This window comes from Nannobrachium achirus (assembly GCF_963921795.1).
Source record: "Nannobrachium achirus genome assembly, chromosome: 1".
In the NCBI taxonomy this organism is placed as follows: Eukaryota; Metazoa; Chordata; class Actinopteri; order Myctophiformes; family Myctophidae; genus Nannobrachium; species Nannobrachium achirus.
In genome coordinates, this window is record NC_137810.1 from 40,194,928 (window position 1) to 40,213,479 (window position 18,552).

An 18,552-nucleotide genomic window follows, 5' to 3' on the forward strand; every position below is an offset into this window, starting at 1 on the left:
ATCAGCGTCATGTTGAGATGAGCAGCGCATCGAGCCAGCGTTTTTATTTTACTGCTGTATTGAGCCTCTGCTCTGTTCACAGCTCTTGGCCAAGTCCGCAACGCGCGCACACACACACACACACACACACACACACACACACACACACACACACACACACACACACACACACACACACACACACACACACACACACACACACACACACACACACACACACACACACACACACACACACACACACACACACACACACACACACACACTTCTTGGCAATGTATGGTGGTGTGTGATCGTTATTCATCTGGTTTATGAGGCAGTGCAACGGCGAGCTTGCTGAGCTTCAACAAAAGGGGGCAGCAGCAGTAAAAGTTCCCTGCCTCAGTGCAGTTGAGAGCAAATACATGGAGGTGATTAGCCTTCGTCATCTACCTGATTGGATCCCGATTTATAGAGCTTTAATCAGGTACGGCGTTGTCGCAAGCAGAAAACAGTCGATCTACAAGCTGCGATCTTCTAGTCCTGCCATTGTCAGCTATGGAAGTTTTTATTGGACTTTATTTTTTCGTACGATTTTTCAATGAATTCGTAAGGTTTTTCAGTCTATCGTGCATTTTGTGTGTTTCGTCTTTGAAAATGAAACACTTCGCAGAAAAAAAACGACCTCGCAAAAAGAAAAATAGCATTCACAGAAAAAATTATAATCTTTGTACGTGTTTGCGTTCACATTTTTTCTACGAAGCATGCCATTTACGTGTTTGTGGATCATTTTTTACAACTCCAAGCCATTTTTTTCCTACAAAGCATGCCATTTAACTGCGATGAATAATGTCCCATTTTTACCTCTCCTCTCTTCACAATTACTACTTCGTGCATAATATCCATACCGTGTAAACTTTCACAACTGTAGTTTACAATTTCAAGACTTGGCGTGTATTTTCAAAGTCCTGCGACTAAAAAGACGACTGCAACAGTCTGCGAAGCACAACCAATCTGCTTGCATTGCATTCAGCGCACACGACCACTCATCATACAGACGAAGTCTGAAAAATACGACGACGCATGTTTCGTCATAGTCAGGTTCCTTATGCTTTGATTTATACTTTTGTCGGATTTTTGTGAGGATTTGCAAAACTATACATTTTTGGAAAGGTTATTATCTAAGGAATCAGAAAATCAATGTTTCCATTTGCTCAGATGTGTTTATGGTGGCCATATTGGAATTTACAAAATGGCCACCATAAAATTACGTTTTGTAATATCTCAGCCTCTAAATAAGCTGGAACATTGATTTTGACTGCTAAACCTACATTTTCAGGGTCAAGGAATCCAATGGCGGAGGTTATAAAGCTCAAATAATTATGACATTCACCCTTAGATGCATGACTGGGTCCAAAACGGCCTGGTGTGTTTGTTTTCTTGCTATATTAGTTTCACTATGTTATTTTGTTGGATGTTTTTGAAGATTTGCAAAACAATACATTTTTGTAAAGGATAGTATCAGAAAATCAATGTTCCCATTTGCCCAGATGTCTGTGGTGGCCATATTGGAATTGACAAAATGGCTGCTGTAAAATGTACGTTTTGTAATATCTTGACTCCTACATAACATGGAACTACATAAATAATGGCACAGCTCAGTCAGTCAGTCAGATACAAAATCTAAAGTGTAATCATAGACGGTCTCTATGCATCATCATAATCATCACCATCATCACTTTCGTGCATCACAGCTTGGGAATCGTCATCGTTCTGGAACTGGCTGCTGCACTGACACAGTACAGTCAGTCAGGCTAAGTCCTTAGCTTTGCAGAAACATCTGCCAGAAGAACAGTCAGATTTACCCTAGTATTGGACCATCTCAAGGATGGCCTTTGGGGCTGGAGGACCTCTCTGGTTGTTGGTTTGAGCATGCCATCCAAGTACCCATTTTGCAGGGGATCCAGCTGTGGATCCTTCAGAGCAATGGCTGCTTGTGCCCATGCCCTTTGGACATGGATTTTCAAGATGTTCTGCTTCAGAGCTCCAGGTGTTGGAGGGAGCTTTCACTTTCTGGCCTATGTTTGCAGAAAAGATGCCATGGAATTTCAGGGATTGTCTTGATGTTGATGCACATACAAAGGACTCCAGTGTTGACAGCATTTTCCCATAATTTCAGCATCATCCAGTCTGCAGAGCATTGTTAACATCTTCATCTGTTTTGATTTAGACCCTGCAGCTAGGTTGCCTTGCCTATAGAGGAGAACCTCCCTGTGTGACAAGAGAATATATGCCCCATGAAGACCAGCCACCTCAAAATGGAAATTCTACCCACCAAGATGCAACAGATACAGGACTTATAGTCATTAGACAACACTAGTGGATGGCATGGTGCTTGTGCAGAAGCTGAGCAAAACAATTGCGACTGTAGTGACAGTCAAGGATCTGAGTGGCTTCTTCAATGACAGACTGATGCAATAGACAACATTCCTGGCCGATTGCAGGAGGGAGGCCCCGCCCCCAAGTCGAAAGGGAACTTCCGGGTTCTGTCAGGCATGCATATAAACAAGCGGCAGTCACACACTCACACTCACGATAACATAACAACCTGGACTCACACTACTACTTTGCTTTCGTTATCTTTGATTACCTTCTGCTACAATGCCAACACATTGTGCAGTGCGTGGCTGTTCTAAGACTTCTGACCATCTGAAAGCTTGGCTTAATCAAGAGTGTGTGATCCATCTACCTAAGACCAAACAAAATTGTCCATGTCCTCCTATGTATGCATTCCATCAAATACCAAAAGATGATGTTGCATCTCGGATGTGGCTGAAGAATTTGAATTTGAAGAAACCACCGAAAAGGGTCTTTGTTTGTAGTTTTCACTTTGTTGACAAAAAGCCAACTACTGCAAACCCATACCCTGAGCTGTATTTGGGTTATGAACGAGAACCGAAGAAAACGAGATGACAGCTAAACCGAGTTGATCGCCAGACTGACCATGGATCTGAAGGTAAGAAAGCTGAAAATGGATTAATTTAATAGCTTAAGTAATTGTTTTGTGATGCTCTCTTTTGAGGTTAGCACTATGCTATATGTTAGCGGCTAACGTGGGCTTATACATAATTACCCCTTTGTGTTGACATGACCACACTGATACGACATAAACAGGCATCTTTTAAAACATAAATAAGCCACTTTAGCCCTATGTTATGGCTGGGTTATTTGAAAATAGCCGATCTACAATGACATACATACAGCAAGCTACAAGCTCACAACGCGTCGCGTTGTGAAAAGTATCAATACTATGTATTGATACTTTTACTTAAGTAGAAATGCGAGTACTTTTTCCACCACTGTGGCACACTAACCTTCAAAAGTATTCAATATGGCAGCTCACATGTTTATTTGCCAGTGCAAACTGTGGTACATGTGTTTACCTCTGCCATATGTATTACCCTGTTCATAAATGTTTGGCTAAATCCTTGTGTTCTCTCTGCCCCATTGTAGAAACATCCTCATGTGACCCAGAAACAGGTGCACCTGAACAACCAAATGCTCAGCCTGCACACGCTGATGGTAAGCAAGCTATTTGTTTTTTTTTTTTTAAATGTTTTTGTCTAACTTTAGTCAACTGTTGCAACATCAACATAGTTGTCTCAATGAAGCCTTCGTCGGTTACCAAAACCCACGGACCGTGGGCGTCGTTATTGAGACACTGGCTCGGTTCAACACTGGCCTTAAAAAAATAAAGCCGTCCAGTTGATGGCTTAACACAACACCAACTTTTTCGCCGTGGAGATACTGATATGCCATCGTACTTTTAACAGCGTCCTGCTGAACGTCATCGACAGCCGTTGATGTCATCAAGTAAAATACCATTTTGTCTAACGTTATGTCCGGCCATGTCGTCATGTCGTCCTTCCAAGTATGGACTGTAGATGGGTGTGGAATCGTCAAAACCCCGTCTCGTATCAGCTGAGTGGATGAATGTTGCCATTTCAGTGGCATCGTGGCAAGTAAAAAACAGAAAGTAGTAAAAACAAGCACGTCCAAGCGGTCCGATCAGCTGGTGGGAGAGTGAGCTGTGACGAAAGCAGGAAGTCTATTTACGACTGAGCCCAAAAAAGGGCTTCCGGTCGGAAGTAGGGGGCGTGGCCAGGCATGTTGTCTATTAACACAAGATTATGATGAAAGATTCTCTGAAGACAAGGAGAAGCTTCTATTAAGTATCAGTCAGATGACACCAACATCAAACACATATGTATTATGTGTCTGATGTTGGTGTCAGACTAAGGCTGATCTGACTGACTATCTTGCTGCCAAACTCTAGAATACAACAGGGGATCGTCCAGGCTGATCATCACATCTGCTTCTAAATACATTTGGAGCAACAAAGACCTGGTCTTTGAAGAAAATAACCACGAAGAAGCAGACACACTGCTGATCCACCAGGCTGTGCTTGGTTCACAGCAAAACCCACCTAATACACATTTGGTATTTCCCTACCCTAGGACATTTTAGTGCAGGTCAAAGCAAACTGCGGCCTCTTGCTGAAGAACACAGCCATTTCTATGGCCTCTGGTGTTGTGCAGATTGAACCACTGTGGCGAGCTCAAGGTAAAGAAAAAGCAAAGGCTTTGCCAGCCTTCCATGTATTCACTGGGGTCGACAACACGTATAGGCAAGGCAACCTGACTGCAGATCTACCTCAAAACAGATGAAGACCTTATCAATGCTCTGTAGATGCTTTTTGATGAAGCAGAAGTGACAGAAGGAATAGTGTCAACCCTGGAGTCCTTTGTATGTGCAGCTTACTCATCCTAGAGTAACAACATCAAGACCATTCCTGAACTGCGATGGCATCTGTTCTGCAAACATAGGACAGAAAGTGACAAGCTCCCTCCAACACCTGGAGCTCTGAAGCAGAACATCTTGAGAGTCCATGTCCAAACAAGGGCATGGATTCAAGCAGCCATTGCTCTGAAGGATCCACGGCTGGATCCCCTGCTAAATGGTTACTTCAAACACTTGATTGGGATGCTGAAACCAAAGACCACAAAGGTCCTCCCAGCCCCAAAGGCTATCCTTGAGATGATCCAATGCAAGTGTAAATCTGACTGTTCTTCTGGCAGATGTTCCTGCAAAGCGAAGCCTGTACTGACATGTGTCAGTGCAGCAGCCAGTTCCAGAACGATGATGATTCCCAAGCTGTGATACTCGAAAGTGATGATAATGATTATGCATATGAGACTGTCTGTCTCTATGATTACACATGTCATGATGTTTAACATGGTTGGTTACACAAACATTTAAAGTTCACAGTTAAATATAAAAGAACTCTGAGTTCGTATCTGACTGACTGCCTGGGCTGTGTCGTTTTTTTTTGTTTTTTTTTTAAGATTTGTTTTTGGGCTTTTTATGCCTTTATTGATAGGACAGTAGACTGACAGGAAATGGGGAGAGAGATGGGGAATGACATGTGGCAAAGGTCGTCTGGATCGGGAATCGAACCGGCGACGCCAGCAGGCATCATAGCCTAGTATGTGGTATGCGCCTTGACCACCAGGCCAGCCGGGCACCCCCCTGTGTCGGTTTTTTACCCATATGGTGGGTTATGTATTTCAATGGGATGATTAAAAAAAAGAATTCAAATTCAAGGAATCCAAAGGTTCAAGTTATTATTTAATGATGGCCACCATAAAAACAATTGAAACATTGCTTTTCTGATTCCCTAGATAATAACCTTTCCAAAAATGTATAGTTTTGCAAATCTTCAAAAAAATCTAACAGAATTACATAGTGAAACTAATATTGCAAGAAAACAACCACAGCAGGCCGTTTTGGACCCAGTCATGCATCTAAGGGTTAATGTCGTAATTATTTGAGCTTTATAACCTCCGCCATTGGATTCCTTGACCCTGAAAATGTAGGTTTAGCAGTCAAAATCAATGTTCCAGCTTATTTAGAGGCTGAGATATTACAAAACGTAATTTTATGGTGGCCATTTTGTAAATTCCAATATGGCCACCATAAACACATCTGAGCAAATGGAAACATTGATTTTCTGATTCCTTAGATAATAACCTTTCCAAAAATGTATAGTTTTGCAAATCCTCACAAAAATCCGACAAAAGTATAAATCAAAGCATAAGGAACCTGACTATGACGAAACATGCGTCGTCGTATTTTTCAGACTTCGTCTGTATGATGAGTGGTCGTGTGGCTGAATGCAATGCAAGCAGATTGGTTGTGCTTCGCAGACTGTTGCAGTCGTCTTTTTAGTCGCAGGACTTTGAAAATACACGCCAAGTCTTGAAATTGTAAACTACAGTTGTGAAAGTTTACACGGTATGGATATTATGCACGAAGTAGTAATTGTGAAGAGAGGAGAGGTAAAAATGGGACATTATTCGTCGCAGTTAAATGGCATGCTTTGTAGAAAAAAAATGGCTTGGAGTTGTAAAAAATTATCCACAAATGGCATGCTTCGTAGAGAAAATGTGAACGCAAACACGTACAAAGATTATAATTATTTCTGCGAATGCTATTTTTCTTTTTGCGAGGTCGTTTTTTTTCTGCGAAGTGTTTCATTTTCAAAGACGAAACACACAAAATGCACGATAGACTGAAAAACCTTACGAATTCATTGAAAAATCTTACGAAAAAATAAAGTCCAATAAAAACTTCCATAGTCAGCAGTATATCCAAGCTTTGTTTGAGCCAGACGTTATTGTATTCCTCTTTCTGAGAAAAGATGCAAGGCGCTGCTGGTGTGGATATGGCGTAAAGCTAGCGCATGCTCTTTTTGGAGCACACGCTACACACGTCGCTAGAGTTCTTACCTGCATGAACTGAAAGGAGGCCTCAAAGTCCTCCACAGGGTACATTTTGACCCGGAAGAACTTCATGCCCATGATGAGGCTGATGATGCTCTGGACCACGTAGGGGCTCTGTTCCTTCTGACGGAGCTCCTTCAGCTCTGTGATGAACTTCTTCCTGACTGCCTGAAACCTGAAGAAGACACTCGGTCAGTGGTGGAAAAAGTACTCTGATTTGTTACTTAATTAAGTGAAAATATCAATACTGCAATGTAGAAATACTCTGTTACAAGTAGAAGTCTGGTATTCGGAATTTCCTTGAGTAAAAGTATAAAAGTATTGGCATCAAAATGTACTTAAGATACCAAAAGTAAAATTACTAAGGGTGGGGGGAAAAATCGATATGAATCGATTATCGGTTTCAACACTAGCGATACGGCCGCATCGATGCGCGTTTACCCGGATCGGTCCAAATCGCGGCCGTGTCGGTCGATGTATCGGTCCTAAAGTTATTAATCGGATTAATCGGATTTTAGCATTAAATAATTAACCTGCTGTGAAATTCTGAACTTACTTACTCATCGTTTACTGTTACAAATCATTACTTCAAAAGTGAGCGCTGCTAGCAGTCAGTGCTGCAGTGCAATGGAAAAAAAAAAGAGAAAAAGCTGCCTGCTGCTCTGTCCTCCGCTAGAGCTGGGTTTCCGCGTACTGCAGTCACTGTCCTGCGGGAAGCCGCAGATCTACAAGCCCACAGGGTGTTGTACGTGGATGGGTTGTAAACTTATAGATCTGCTACTTCCGACATAGCACACTGGTGCGTGTATGACGCTCGCATGTGCGACACACAGCGACTTGTAAACAAACCAACAACGTGGTAGACTAGTTCCATCACTATTCACTATGGGTTATTCCAGTGGAGAAACGCAAGTTTAGATTTTATAAGAATGCGACAGTAATGGATTGGATAACACTTTTCCCAGTAGAACCATCAGAAGTCCCCGCGCTTGTCGACAGCAAAGGTAATAATCACAGCATCAGCTTTTATTGCAAAGGGCGACTATAGAGTATTGGTTTTCAAAGTGGGGTCCGGGGACCCCCAAGGGTCCTTGAGGGAGTTCTAGGGGGTCCTCGGCAAAATGATAGGAACCAAATGGACCCTTGGGTATGTGTAACTCAGCAGGGGAGTGTACAAATGGAACCAAATGGACCCTAATGAACCCTTGGGTATGTGTAACTCAATGGAGTGTACAAATGGAACCAAATGGACCCTAATGGGTCCATTTGGTTCCATTTAAACTTAAGACAAGAGCCTGATCCATATGTCAAACTGGGGGTCCTTGACATTGATTTTTGATTTTTTTTAGAACTACTGCAGTAGAGCCATACGATAACAAGTAGACATGATGTGTGCCAGACTTCAAATGTTGCACTTACTTTATACTGCTGTTGTTACTGTTGTAAAGTGGATCTCTTCGAAATGATCTTATTGACTGAATAACAGCAGGCTCTTTTACTAGTTTTATTTGGTGATCTGATCTGTGGCATTGCTGAGGATTGATCTGATCTGTGGCATTGGTGAGGATGTATTTTAGTTTTTCAGTGTTATTATAGCAGCTTTGCAAAGTACAATTATTGCACTGTACTGAAGCCTGAAGGGCCAGGCCTTTTGTGTGTTTGTTTTATATTTCTCCACCTGACCAACTGTAACTGCTAAAGTGAAGCTCTTAGAAATGGGTGTGTGAGACAGATTTTCAAACCATGTCAGTAGGCTTTGTAGTTTACATTAATTATTTTTTGTATCTACATGTCTGTGTCTATTTAGAATGAACACAACAATGACATGATACTAAAATGATTTGTCATCCATCTTTCTTTACAATTTTCTGTTATTCCTTGGTCTTTTATGAGATATCCATTATTTGAAGGTCAGCCATGCTACTTTATAGATCAAGTTTCTTAATTAAAAATGGAAAATGTATGTTTCATTAAACGTAAGTATCAGATCACACCGTATCGCATCGAATCGTATCGAATCGAATCGAATCGGATCGAATCGAATCAAATTCCACAAAATCGAAATCGTATCGAAATTGCACCAAATCGAATCGTATCGAATCGTTCTGTATGTAAGCCGTATCGTTTCCGAATCGAATCGTTAGCCCATGTATCGGATACGTATCGAATCGCCTTGTAGGGGATGGATACACACCCCTAAAAATTACCCATTTCATGCTTTCAAAATGTATAAAATGATTTGAAAATCGTTGTGATCTTGTAGATCGGCTATTTTCAAATAGCCGAAGTCTATACAGGGCTGAAGTGGTTAATGTGTGTTTTGTAATAATATTTAAAATCGACAAAGTAACTAGTAACTAAAGTTTTCAAATAAATGTAGTGGAGTAAAAGTACAATATTTGGATCCAAGAAGTAGTGGAGTAGAAGTGAAAAAAACTGTACATTGGAAATACTCAAGTAAAGTAAAAATACCTCAACATTTTACAGTACTTAAAGGGGTACTGTCACCTTAAGAAGTCATCTTAAAATATAAGTTAATATTTGTATCATGTCATTGTGGGAATGCGCAATTATAAGCCAATCAAATTAATTGACTGTACTTAAACTACTTACTGTACTGGTCAGCTGTTGTTGGGGGGGGGGGGGGGGGGGGGCAGATTACACTGTGACATGAGTTTCAGACTATTTCAGACCATTTTCAGAGAGACCACGTGACCTACTATAATTTTGGGGCGTGTCAGCGGGGCTTTAAGTAAATGTACTTTGTTACTTTCCACTACTGCACTCAGTGAATGTGATGCGCTTACGTATGAACACGTCAGTGTTAAACCTGTTGGAAGGTTATTCATTTGGGTATACAGAAAAAAGAGACACTTACTTGGATTGCGTGAGGATGCCGATGACCTCGGCATACAGGTCTGCGATGATGTGCACGTTTCCGGTGTTGGGCCCAGAGTACCTGGGAGATGCAGGAAAAATGTTGTTATCACTCCATGTACAAGTAGAGGAATGTGTATATATTTGCAATGCCACCACCCTCCCTCCCTCAATATCATACAATTTGGGGAATTATTTCAAGGGCATTCTACCATTGGCTCTAGTCGGTTTCTAATACTGGCTTGAGGTAGGGCTGCTCAAATTCTTCACTATTACATTTGAAATATCTGTGTCGAAGGCAAAAACAGTAATTCACCATTCATCTTTCCAACTCCCAACTACCTCCCTTTTAAACGGTTAGTCATAATTCAGATTTGCAAAATTGAAGTCAACTAGCCCTTACCCGTTCAAAGATATGAGCTCCGAAATGATGTGCAGTGTGTGGGTTATGGGATGTGCACTGTGCACACAGTATATGAGGGATGGAAAGTAACTTTAACTGGTGCTTGCATGCTAATATGTAGGAGCATCAATGTAAGAAATACCCGTTCCATTTAACAGCTACAGAGATACTGTGTACCGATCTGCATGATTTTTGGACAACATCTGTAACAGGGCCAGAACCCCCCCCCCCCCACCCCACCCCACCCCCCCGTGTGTGTGTGTGTGTGTGTGTGGGTTTGTGTGTGATTGTGCATGGCCTGAACAACAGCGCCCCTCCCTTAACATGTGTGGTCACAAAAGGTACTGTAGGCTAAATAGATATAGATACACCATAAAAATGCGAAAATACAGCATATGATTTGTGAAAGTGACAAACGGGCTTCACAGTTATGTCAGGTGTGTTCATATGCTAATGGTGATGCGATTTCAGATCAATTGCTCCAGCCACTGAGGAGAAACGCTGTTTCAGACAGACAGACAGACACTCACTCAGACAGACAGACAGACACTCACTCAGACATTCGCAAAATTATAGTATAGATGGGAGGAGGCTGGACCAGCTTAGAATAAACAATACTTTCAATGATTTGCAACCCTTATCAGATAATCGGGTCAGCAAAAATTTAAGAAGACTATCAAACGTTGATTCTGATCTCTTGTTTATGCATCGACGATGTGCACACTATTATTTTATTTATTTTATTTCAGAAGAAAACGTGTCACTGTGAAATGTTTGTTGTTGTTTTCTTTTTTTTGACAAAGGTCACAATTCAAAGGATGCATTATGCTTATTCGCTTGGCTCTCATTGACTTCAATGCATTCCATCGAACTGCCAACTCCAGTTTGCCTCCCAGTGCCTGGCAAATCTGCCAGCTGGAATTGCCAGACCAAGTGACTGTCCTTTCCTTATTTACATAGCCTTGTATTCATTTAGGATGTTTCTGGTACATAAATATTATGAGTTTGGAGGAATGACCAACTCAACAAAATCCTTTAACAGTTAGAGCTATTATGATTGGCCAAAAATGGACCCAACCGTCAGCAACCACATGAACCTATTGGCCGAGTGCTGCGGCGTGGTGAACGAGCTCAAAAAGTAGCCAATGTGTTTTCTTTAAGAGGCATTAATGATGTAGACGGGTCGTAAAGTCACACATGGGCCATAAAAAGCACTCTATCCAAACAGCCATAAAGACATGACTGACTGTCAGTTGGCAATCCCTCTGTGACAAAGCCACACCCACAGTGGAGTGAGTGAATGAATAAGTTATGTTTGATATGCTCTTCAATGACCAGGCGATTTCTCAAAATGTTTTAAAAAGTACTCGATGTACACGCTCAAAATGGTGTGAGCTTGTAGAACGGCATTTTTTTTGCAACACGACAATGTCGTACAACAAAGTATACTTTAATTGATTAAAAGCTATGTCCATTTCACGGGGTCTGTGTGCATGTCTCTGCGAGTGTGTGTGTGTGCGTGTGTGTGTGTGCGTATGTGTCAATGCACGTTTGGTGTGTGTGTGTGTGTGTCTGTCTGTCTGTGCGTTCGTGCGTGCACACTCACCCCTCTTTATGCTTAAAGTGCTTGAACGCCAGGTTGAGAACTTCGTGTACTAAAGCATCTGGCACTGGATGAAGAGGAATCTGTGACACGGGCATTAAATCATTAGTCTTATTTCGCAGCATTGATACTCCCCCGTCATGCTTCCCTCCTCGCTACCATTCATTATCCTCCTCCCTACACAAGCCGTGCCAAGGACAAGCGGAGCTCCGGTCTCCGGGGCTGCTGTGTGCTTTGGAATGATGCTGTGGACAGTGTGTGCGGTGGGGACACGGCAGGCCAGAGCCTGGGCCGGGGAACAGATCCAGAAGAAAGCCCTGTAGGAGGAGGGTGTGTGTGTGTGCTCCTGACAAAGACTCTATTTACCATTCTGCCTGCATGCTCACATTGATAACTGATGGAAAGAAGAAGAAGAGTACAGTGGTATAGCACTGGCTCTCAGCGCTATACTGTTGGCTCTGGAAACCCCCAGGGGTCATAAGGGCAGTGTTAATCTTAACAGCAAATGTTGCTTTAGTTTTAGTCATAGTCTTTTGAATACAATTTCATTTAGTTAGTATCGTAATGTCTGATTTTACACTTGGTTGCATGCTGAAAATAGCAAGCTCTCAATGCGTCGCACTGCAACGCATTTAGAGGGACCCATAGGGAGGGTCTAGCGGATCTCTTCTGCACTAGTCCCTCACTAACATTTTAGTCTAGTTTTTATTTGTTGACAAAACTGTTTTTTATTTATTTAGATTTCGTCAGCGAAAAAGGGTAGTCGAGGAAGAAATTGTCATAGTCTAGTCAACAAAATTACTACTGCAGTGGGTCTCCAGCAAAATGTTTAATTGCGTAAAAACTTTAGACCCATTTTATTTTTCAGCTATTTTGAAAAAGCTTATCTACAAGCTCACAACGCATGAGTTTATAGATGGGCTATTTACGAAAAAGGCTGAAAATCTTCTCTTATGGAAATCCCCTATCGTGCCAAATGCACATCCATTTGGGGGGCGGTACTTGACATGAACATTTCTGAGAACTACTACAATATGGCATCTATATCTGCTGAATGGTTTCTCTAATTCTGCCTCATTTCTATTTTGACGATGCACATTATGTATATGTATATTTGACGTGTGTGTGTGTGTGTGTGTGTGTGTGTGTGTGTGTGTGTGTGTGTGTGTGTGTGTGTGTGTGTGTGTGTATATACTGTATACAGTAGTTGCTAAGTACACATTTGACAATAAATCAACTTGAACCTTACTTGAACCCAGTGTTGTAAAGTAACGAAGTACAAGTACTTCGTTACTGTACTTAAGTACACATTTTGAGAATTTGTACTTTTATTTATATTTTTTCAACCCTGAACTTTTACTTTTACTTAGTTACATTTAAAAGGAAAAAATCGTACTTTTACTCCGCTACATTAAGATTGGACACCTCGTTACTCGCTACAAATCGAAAATCTTAATATCATAGCAGTCTGTCTCATACTGTATCATCTCTTCTCCCTGAGTCGGCGCTGCGGTGCGGCACTACATGGAAACTGGTGACCCATCGTGTGCGGTGACTCCAGGGTTCGCTCTCCGAACACGGTGATCATTGTTTGTTTTTGAAGCAAATACTGTCACAAATAAAAGTAAGGTCACCATCTTGTGTGTAACACGGCCCACGGGAGTAGACGGAGTTGATGTGGAAACGGTGACGCTTATTATGTTTTTATTTGGCCACGCGTTCTTGCGCTATTTATTGTTAAATGAATCAAGAAGAAGGCTTTATATTAGGCTATATATTTTGAGAGAGAGAAAAAGAGAGATATTCCTCCATCCATCCATCGCTAATTACTGCCTGAAATGTGTGAGTTTCGCTTCTTTAAAAAAAGATATAGGAAGCGGCTGTGATTAATAACACAACATTAATTAGAATAGGCAGCAAGTAATTTTCCATATGAATAGCCTATTCTGTCAATAGATCAACAGCAGCCTGTATGACCACGTCCACGTGTCATTTTGTTTACATATTTGGTTCTTTTAACAAAAGTCTCGTGTGAACGCTAACCGGACCAAATTCAAAATGCAACAATGTAAACATTTGGAACCTGATCCGGACCTTCTAAGCGGACTTTGGGTGAGAACGCCCCCTTTATAGTTAGATCTGTTATTTTTAAGCATGCGCCACCGCAGCCACACATATAAAGTGTGGCTCACACGCATATGCTGGATGTTACCTCATTACTTGTGTGATCCAGGTTGAATCCAGTCAATTTGAAGAAATAATAATCCAGCGTTTACTTTGAGGTGACAATAAGAAAGCACAGGCCTACGTTTTCATTCACAATTAACTTCTTGTCTGAAGATCCATTCTATAGCCTATTGTGTCATTTTATAGCCTAGTTTAAACTATAGGGAGCTGCTTGACTCTTTTCAGAAAAGCGCAGACTGGAGTGAGAGCTTAATTGAAATGAACTGTCACCTACATAATATGCGCAGTGAACTGGAATTATATAATTAATTATTCGGAAGCAGGTGTGTAAAGATTCTAATCTATAAACATCTCAAATAGCTTTGGGGAACTTGATGCCCCAGTGCTATTTGAACCTTTGCATCGTAGGATCAAAATGTTTTGTTCTTACTGTAGGTGTGTGCTTGTGCCCCTGGTATCAAGGGGTCACTGAATGTTCCAACCTATTAATAATAAAACACTTTGAGAATTTTTGGTCTTAATTTTTTGTAGGCATTTTGAAAATATTTTTTGTACTTTTACTTGTACTTGTACTTTTTACTTTTACTTTTATACTTAAGTACATTTTAACACTATGTACTTTTGATACTTAAGTACATTTTTTGAGAGCTACTTTCATACTTTTACTTAAGTAATAATATTATCGGTGACTTTTACTTTTACTTGATTAACTTTCAAGTGGAATATCGGTACTTTTACTTAAGTATGGGTTTCCAGTACTTTATACAACACTGCTTGAACCTGAGAAGATTGATTTATCTAAACAGAAAATAAAAGCACCTGCTTGCAGGTGTTAAATGTATTCCAGCCTCTATTACCATAGACATGTATCAGACAGCACTGGAACTCCAATGGATGGCAGTTATAATAAAGACACATATCAACTGTCAAGAGCTGGAGATGCCTTTTATTTTAGACTCAACTGTTTGGCAATTCCAATATCTGTTAGAGAAGCAGTGAGGTAAAATCTATACATGGCTTCTGACGATTCTATTTAACTAGTGTGGAATGTAGTGCTGCTGTCATATATGATATTATGTCAGATCTGCTAAATGTGTTTCACATGAAGGGAAAGGGAGTAATTTCTGGTCCCCAAGGGATGATTGTTGAATTTGAATGGTTGCAAATGTGCGAGAAGCGGCAGGTAGAGAGACCGTCCACCACTGTATCATCAGCTATTTTTATTATTCTTTAAAAAACTATTAGGAGTTTTTGGCCGAAATAATGATTGATTAAAAGATTGTTTTAATACTTTTAGATAATTTTTTCATTAGCGATTAAATCAATTAGTTTGATTAACATTGCACCCCTACGAGAAGGAAAACATTTCAGAAAGAGACCCCCTGAGAGAGGCCTGAATGTGGACGAGGGGTTACAAACAATTTGAGATAAGAGCTGTGGAAGCTAAGCTGAAGAAGAGCTGGCATCTTGCTGCCAAGGGGCGGCCTCCAATCTCCCCAAAACTGAAAACCTCTTTCAATCTTGTGCGTCAGCACTGTTTGAAAAGGGCGTATTGAGAAACCTGTGTTTTGGTTTGTACCAGAGATAACGTAGTACCTTACTGTGTTGGCACTGAGCTGCTACAAGACCAGAAGCATGCAGCGAGTCAGTGTGTGAGAGCTGCTCACCTGTTTTAAAACTTCCACTGAAACTAAACAAAAAATGAAATCTATGGCCAAGTCTCTCCGCTCCAAAAGGTAGTCTTTATCCCGGTGCTGTTCGTCTCTGTAGAGGAAGAAAGAGAGAAAAAAAAGACAGATCATCAACAAAACTGAAGAAAAACTGATAACGCAGACACCCAAAATCACAGAGGTGATTACTATACAAGGAAATGGAGGGAAAGAAACCTTATGCCTGATGTATAATTAGTTGAGTGCAGGTTGTTGCACACCTGAAATAGACAATCTACATCAGGGTTCCCCAATAGGCGGCCCGCAGGCCATTTGTGGCCCGCGGGGGGCTACTGTCTGGCCCACACCAAACCCAGTAATAATGGTGGTATAAGAGCAGCAACAACACTAGTATATCGTCGTTGTCGGGTGGAAATCTCGTATCTCCAAATTTGTACGTTCTTTCGCAAATCATACGAGGCCGTCGCACAAAAGTAGTGAAAACAGCCGATCTACAAGCACACAACGCCTCGCGGTAAATCATTTTTTAAAATGATATATCCAAAACGAACGGTTTTGGACATACAAGATTTTCACCCGACAACGACGAAAACTGTCGCTGGAGTAGTGGGAACGCCACCGTCGCCCCCTGCAATGTTGCGCCCTCGGCTTGGTATCCTAGACATGATTCGGCCCTTGGGTAAAACGAATTGGGGAACCCTGATCTACATGCTCACAGCTTGAAGATCGGATAATTTTGGTGTGCAATGCCCGTGCTTAACTATAAGCTAATCAAATCCAGAGGGATGCGCGCACATCCCAAAATAATTCACAGGTGCTGAACTAAAATACGTAGAAAAAGTAGGAACAACGTTTCGACAAAACGTTGTTATACATTTTTCTGTGAGATGATATACAGTGGGCGGATTTCCCTTCTTCTACCAACTATGAAATCAAGCCTTACCCTTTGGACTTGGTGCTGGAGCGAGGCCTGTATTCGTAAGACTCGTCTTCTGTGCCGCTCTGCCGGCGGTACCAGTCGAACAGTGTGCGCAGCAGGGAGGGCAAACAGTGTTCCGCTATTGAGCTCATAGAGCTTATTAACTGGAAGACAAACATTTCACGTGTTAGAATGGGCTAGACTAGAGCCATGTAATGAGAGGGTGGCGACAACTCCATTCACTCCAATGGACCAACTTATTTATTTATTTTTACAACAATGGAAGATCATGGAGCCTTGTAAATAGTTAAGTTAAAGCAAACACTAGTAGCGCAGTAGAGTTGCAGGATGAAGCATGATCGTGATGCACTTTTAAAAGGGTAAAAATACTAAATCTGATTTTATATTGTGATCATTATCTGAAAATATAACTGTAAAAAGTTTACTGTAAACTGTAAACTGACGATCAAGCATTTTGGATGTACATTGTCAGTCTGGGCAAGATGACTTCCTGTGCCCCAAATAAGCACCAACTAACAGGAAGGGCTGAGCAATATATATATATCGAATTACAGCATGCGTTACAATGAATGTATCATGTTTTAATTACAATCTTGCGACAGTGTCAATAATTGCTCCCATTTACAACGTATGTATTTAGTAGATGTTAAATGGGATTAACTCTATTACAGGATAATTAATTTAGTGCTTCCGCTGCTTCGGAGTAGCTGCTGTAGGGTACCAATCAACAAACCAAGTATCTATCCGGAATGCTATCTAAATCAGCCGCCGGCCTGCCATTATTCACAGTCCTATATCAGTTATTAAATACCAGTAAGACTCCGTAATCGGGAGATAAGCGACCGTCAGGTCACAGTATACACAAAGAGGCCTGTATTGGTTCCATCCACAAGTTTGTGCGTCAAACGGTTGATGAGTAAAGCCAAATAAAGTTTCGCCCAATCAGATGAGGGGGTGGGGCAAAGTTAAACCAATTAAGGTGAAGGATTGATTTGGTCATTTTTGCACTATTTGGCGGTGGTGGCAGGGGGTCCCTGGGGGTCCGACCGTGTAGGTCCGGGGGTCCTGAAGGTTGTGGTTTGGCAGGCAAGGAGTGTGTGTGCAAAATTTCACATGGATAGGGGCAAGGATGGCGGAGATATGAGTAGGGCAAAAGTGTGACGTGACGTGACGTGACGTGACAGACAGACAGACGGACGGACGGACGGACGGACAGACAGACAGGCGGTGGAGGTTTTGATAGTAAATGCGACCTGACGGTCGCAATAAAAAATAAGCAAAGAATGCTATGAAACACAACCGTGGTGTGAACTGTTCCCCAGCTGAGATGTCCATGAAAGGTGCACAGAGCCAAAGGGTGCAGCGCCCAGGGGCGAACAGAGGTGACCTCGGCCAGTGGGTGACAAATACTGGAGCTATTGATTGGGCCTGGGTGTGTGTGTGTGTGTGTGTGTGTGTGTGTGTGTGTGTGTGTGTGTGTGTGTGTGTGTGTGTGTGTGTGTGTGTGTGTGTGTATGTGCGGTGTTGGATGACATGTCGAGCACAGCGTGCTCCTGATATCCTATTGAGCGGCGCTCTCTCTGCAGTGGGCTGGACGCCGAGCACCACCCGCTTGCCTGGGCTTTGCTGCCGCTCCAAACACCTCATCAGCACTTTGATCGCATCCATGATAACGATGCCCTGATTATAAATCGTACTGGATAAAGCGGAGCAGTAAAAGCATTGTTAAAGGAATGACATACGGTAGCGTGAAATATGTCATCGCTGTGGGGCAGAAACCTCTTATCTCCATATATATATGCCTGTATATATATTTAGTTTTTAACTTTTTGATCTTATTACAGAGTCACACAAAAGGATCAAAAGTGGCAGGTCAACAAGCTTGTCAATCTGCTACTTTTGCCATTTTAGATTTTATTTTCCTTATACTGAAAAAAGAAGTGTTTTGCACATAATGAGTTACGTGGAATTGATAAAGTTTGTGACCAAAGACACGGGAGACGAGCGTCGTCGAGGCTTTAGATGCCGACGCCGACATCCGTTTGCACAAT

The 18,552-nt window shown here is 41.7% G+C and overlaps 1 protein-coding gene across 7 annotated transcripts in view; it reads right to left on the reverse strand.

Annotated features, from left to right (window-relative positions):
• The window catches only part of fryl (furry homolog, like), a 135,941-nt gene that overhangs the window by 77,702 nt on the left and 39,687 nt on the right, over window positions 1-18,552 (reverse strand). For all 7 annotated transcript variants that reach the window (XR_013962392.1, XM_080734613.1, XM_080734615.1 and 4 more), the window contains 5 exons: window positions 16,505-16,644; window positions 15,559-15,655; window positions 11,708-11,787; window positions 9,700-9,780; window positions 6,828-6,996 (listed from right to left, as the gene is read on the reverse strand). Coding sequence is in view for 6 of the 7 variants with exons in the window: in XM_080734613.1 (XP_080590739.1) it covers window positions 6,828-6,996; window positions 9,700-9,780; window positions 11,708-11,787; window positions 15,559-15,655; window positions 16,505-16,644 (567 nt within the window). In the remaining variant the exon portion in view is untranslated. The remainder of the gene's footprint in view (window positions 1-6,827; window positions 6,997-9,699; window positions 9,781-11,707; window positions 11,788-15,558; window positions 15,656-16,504; window positions 16,645-18,552) is intronic.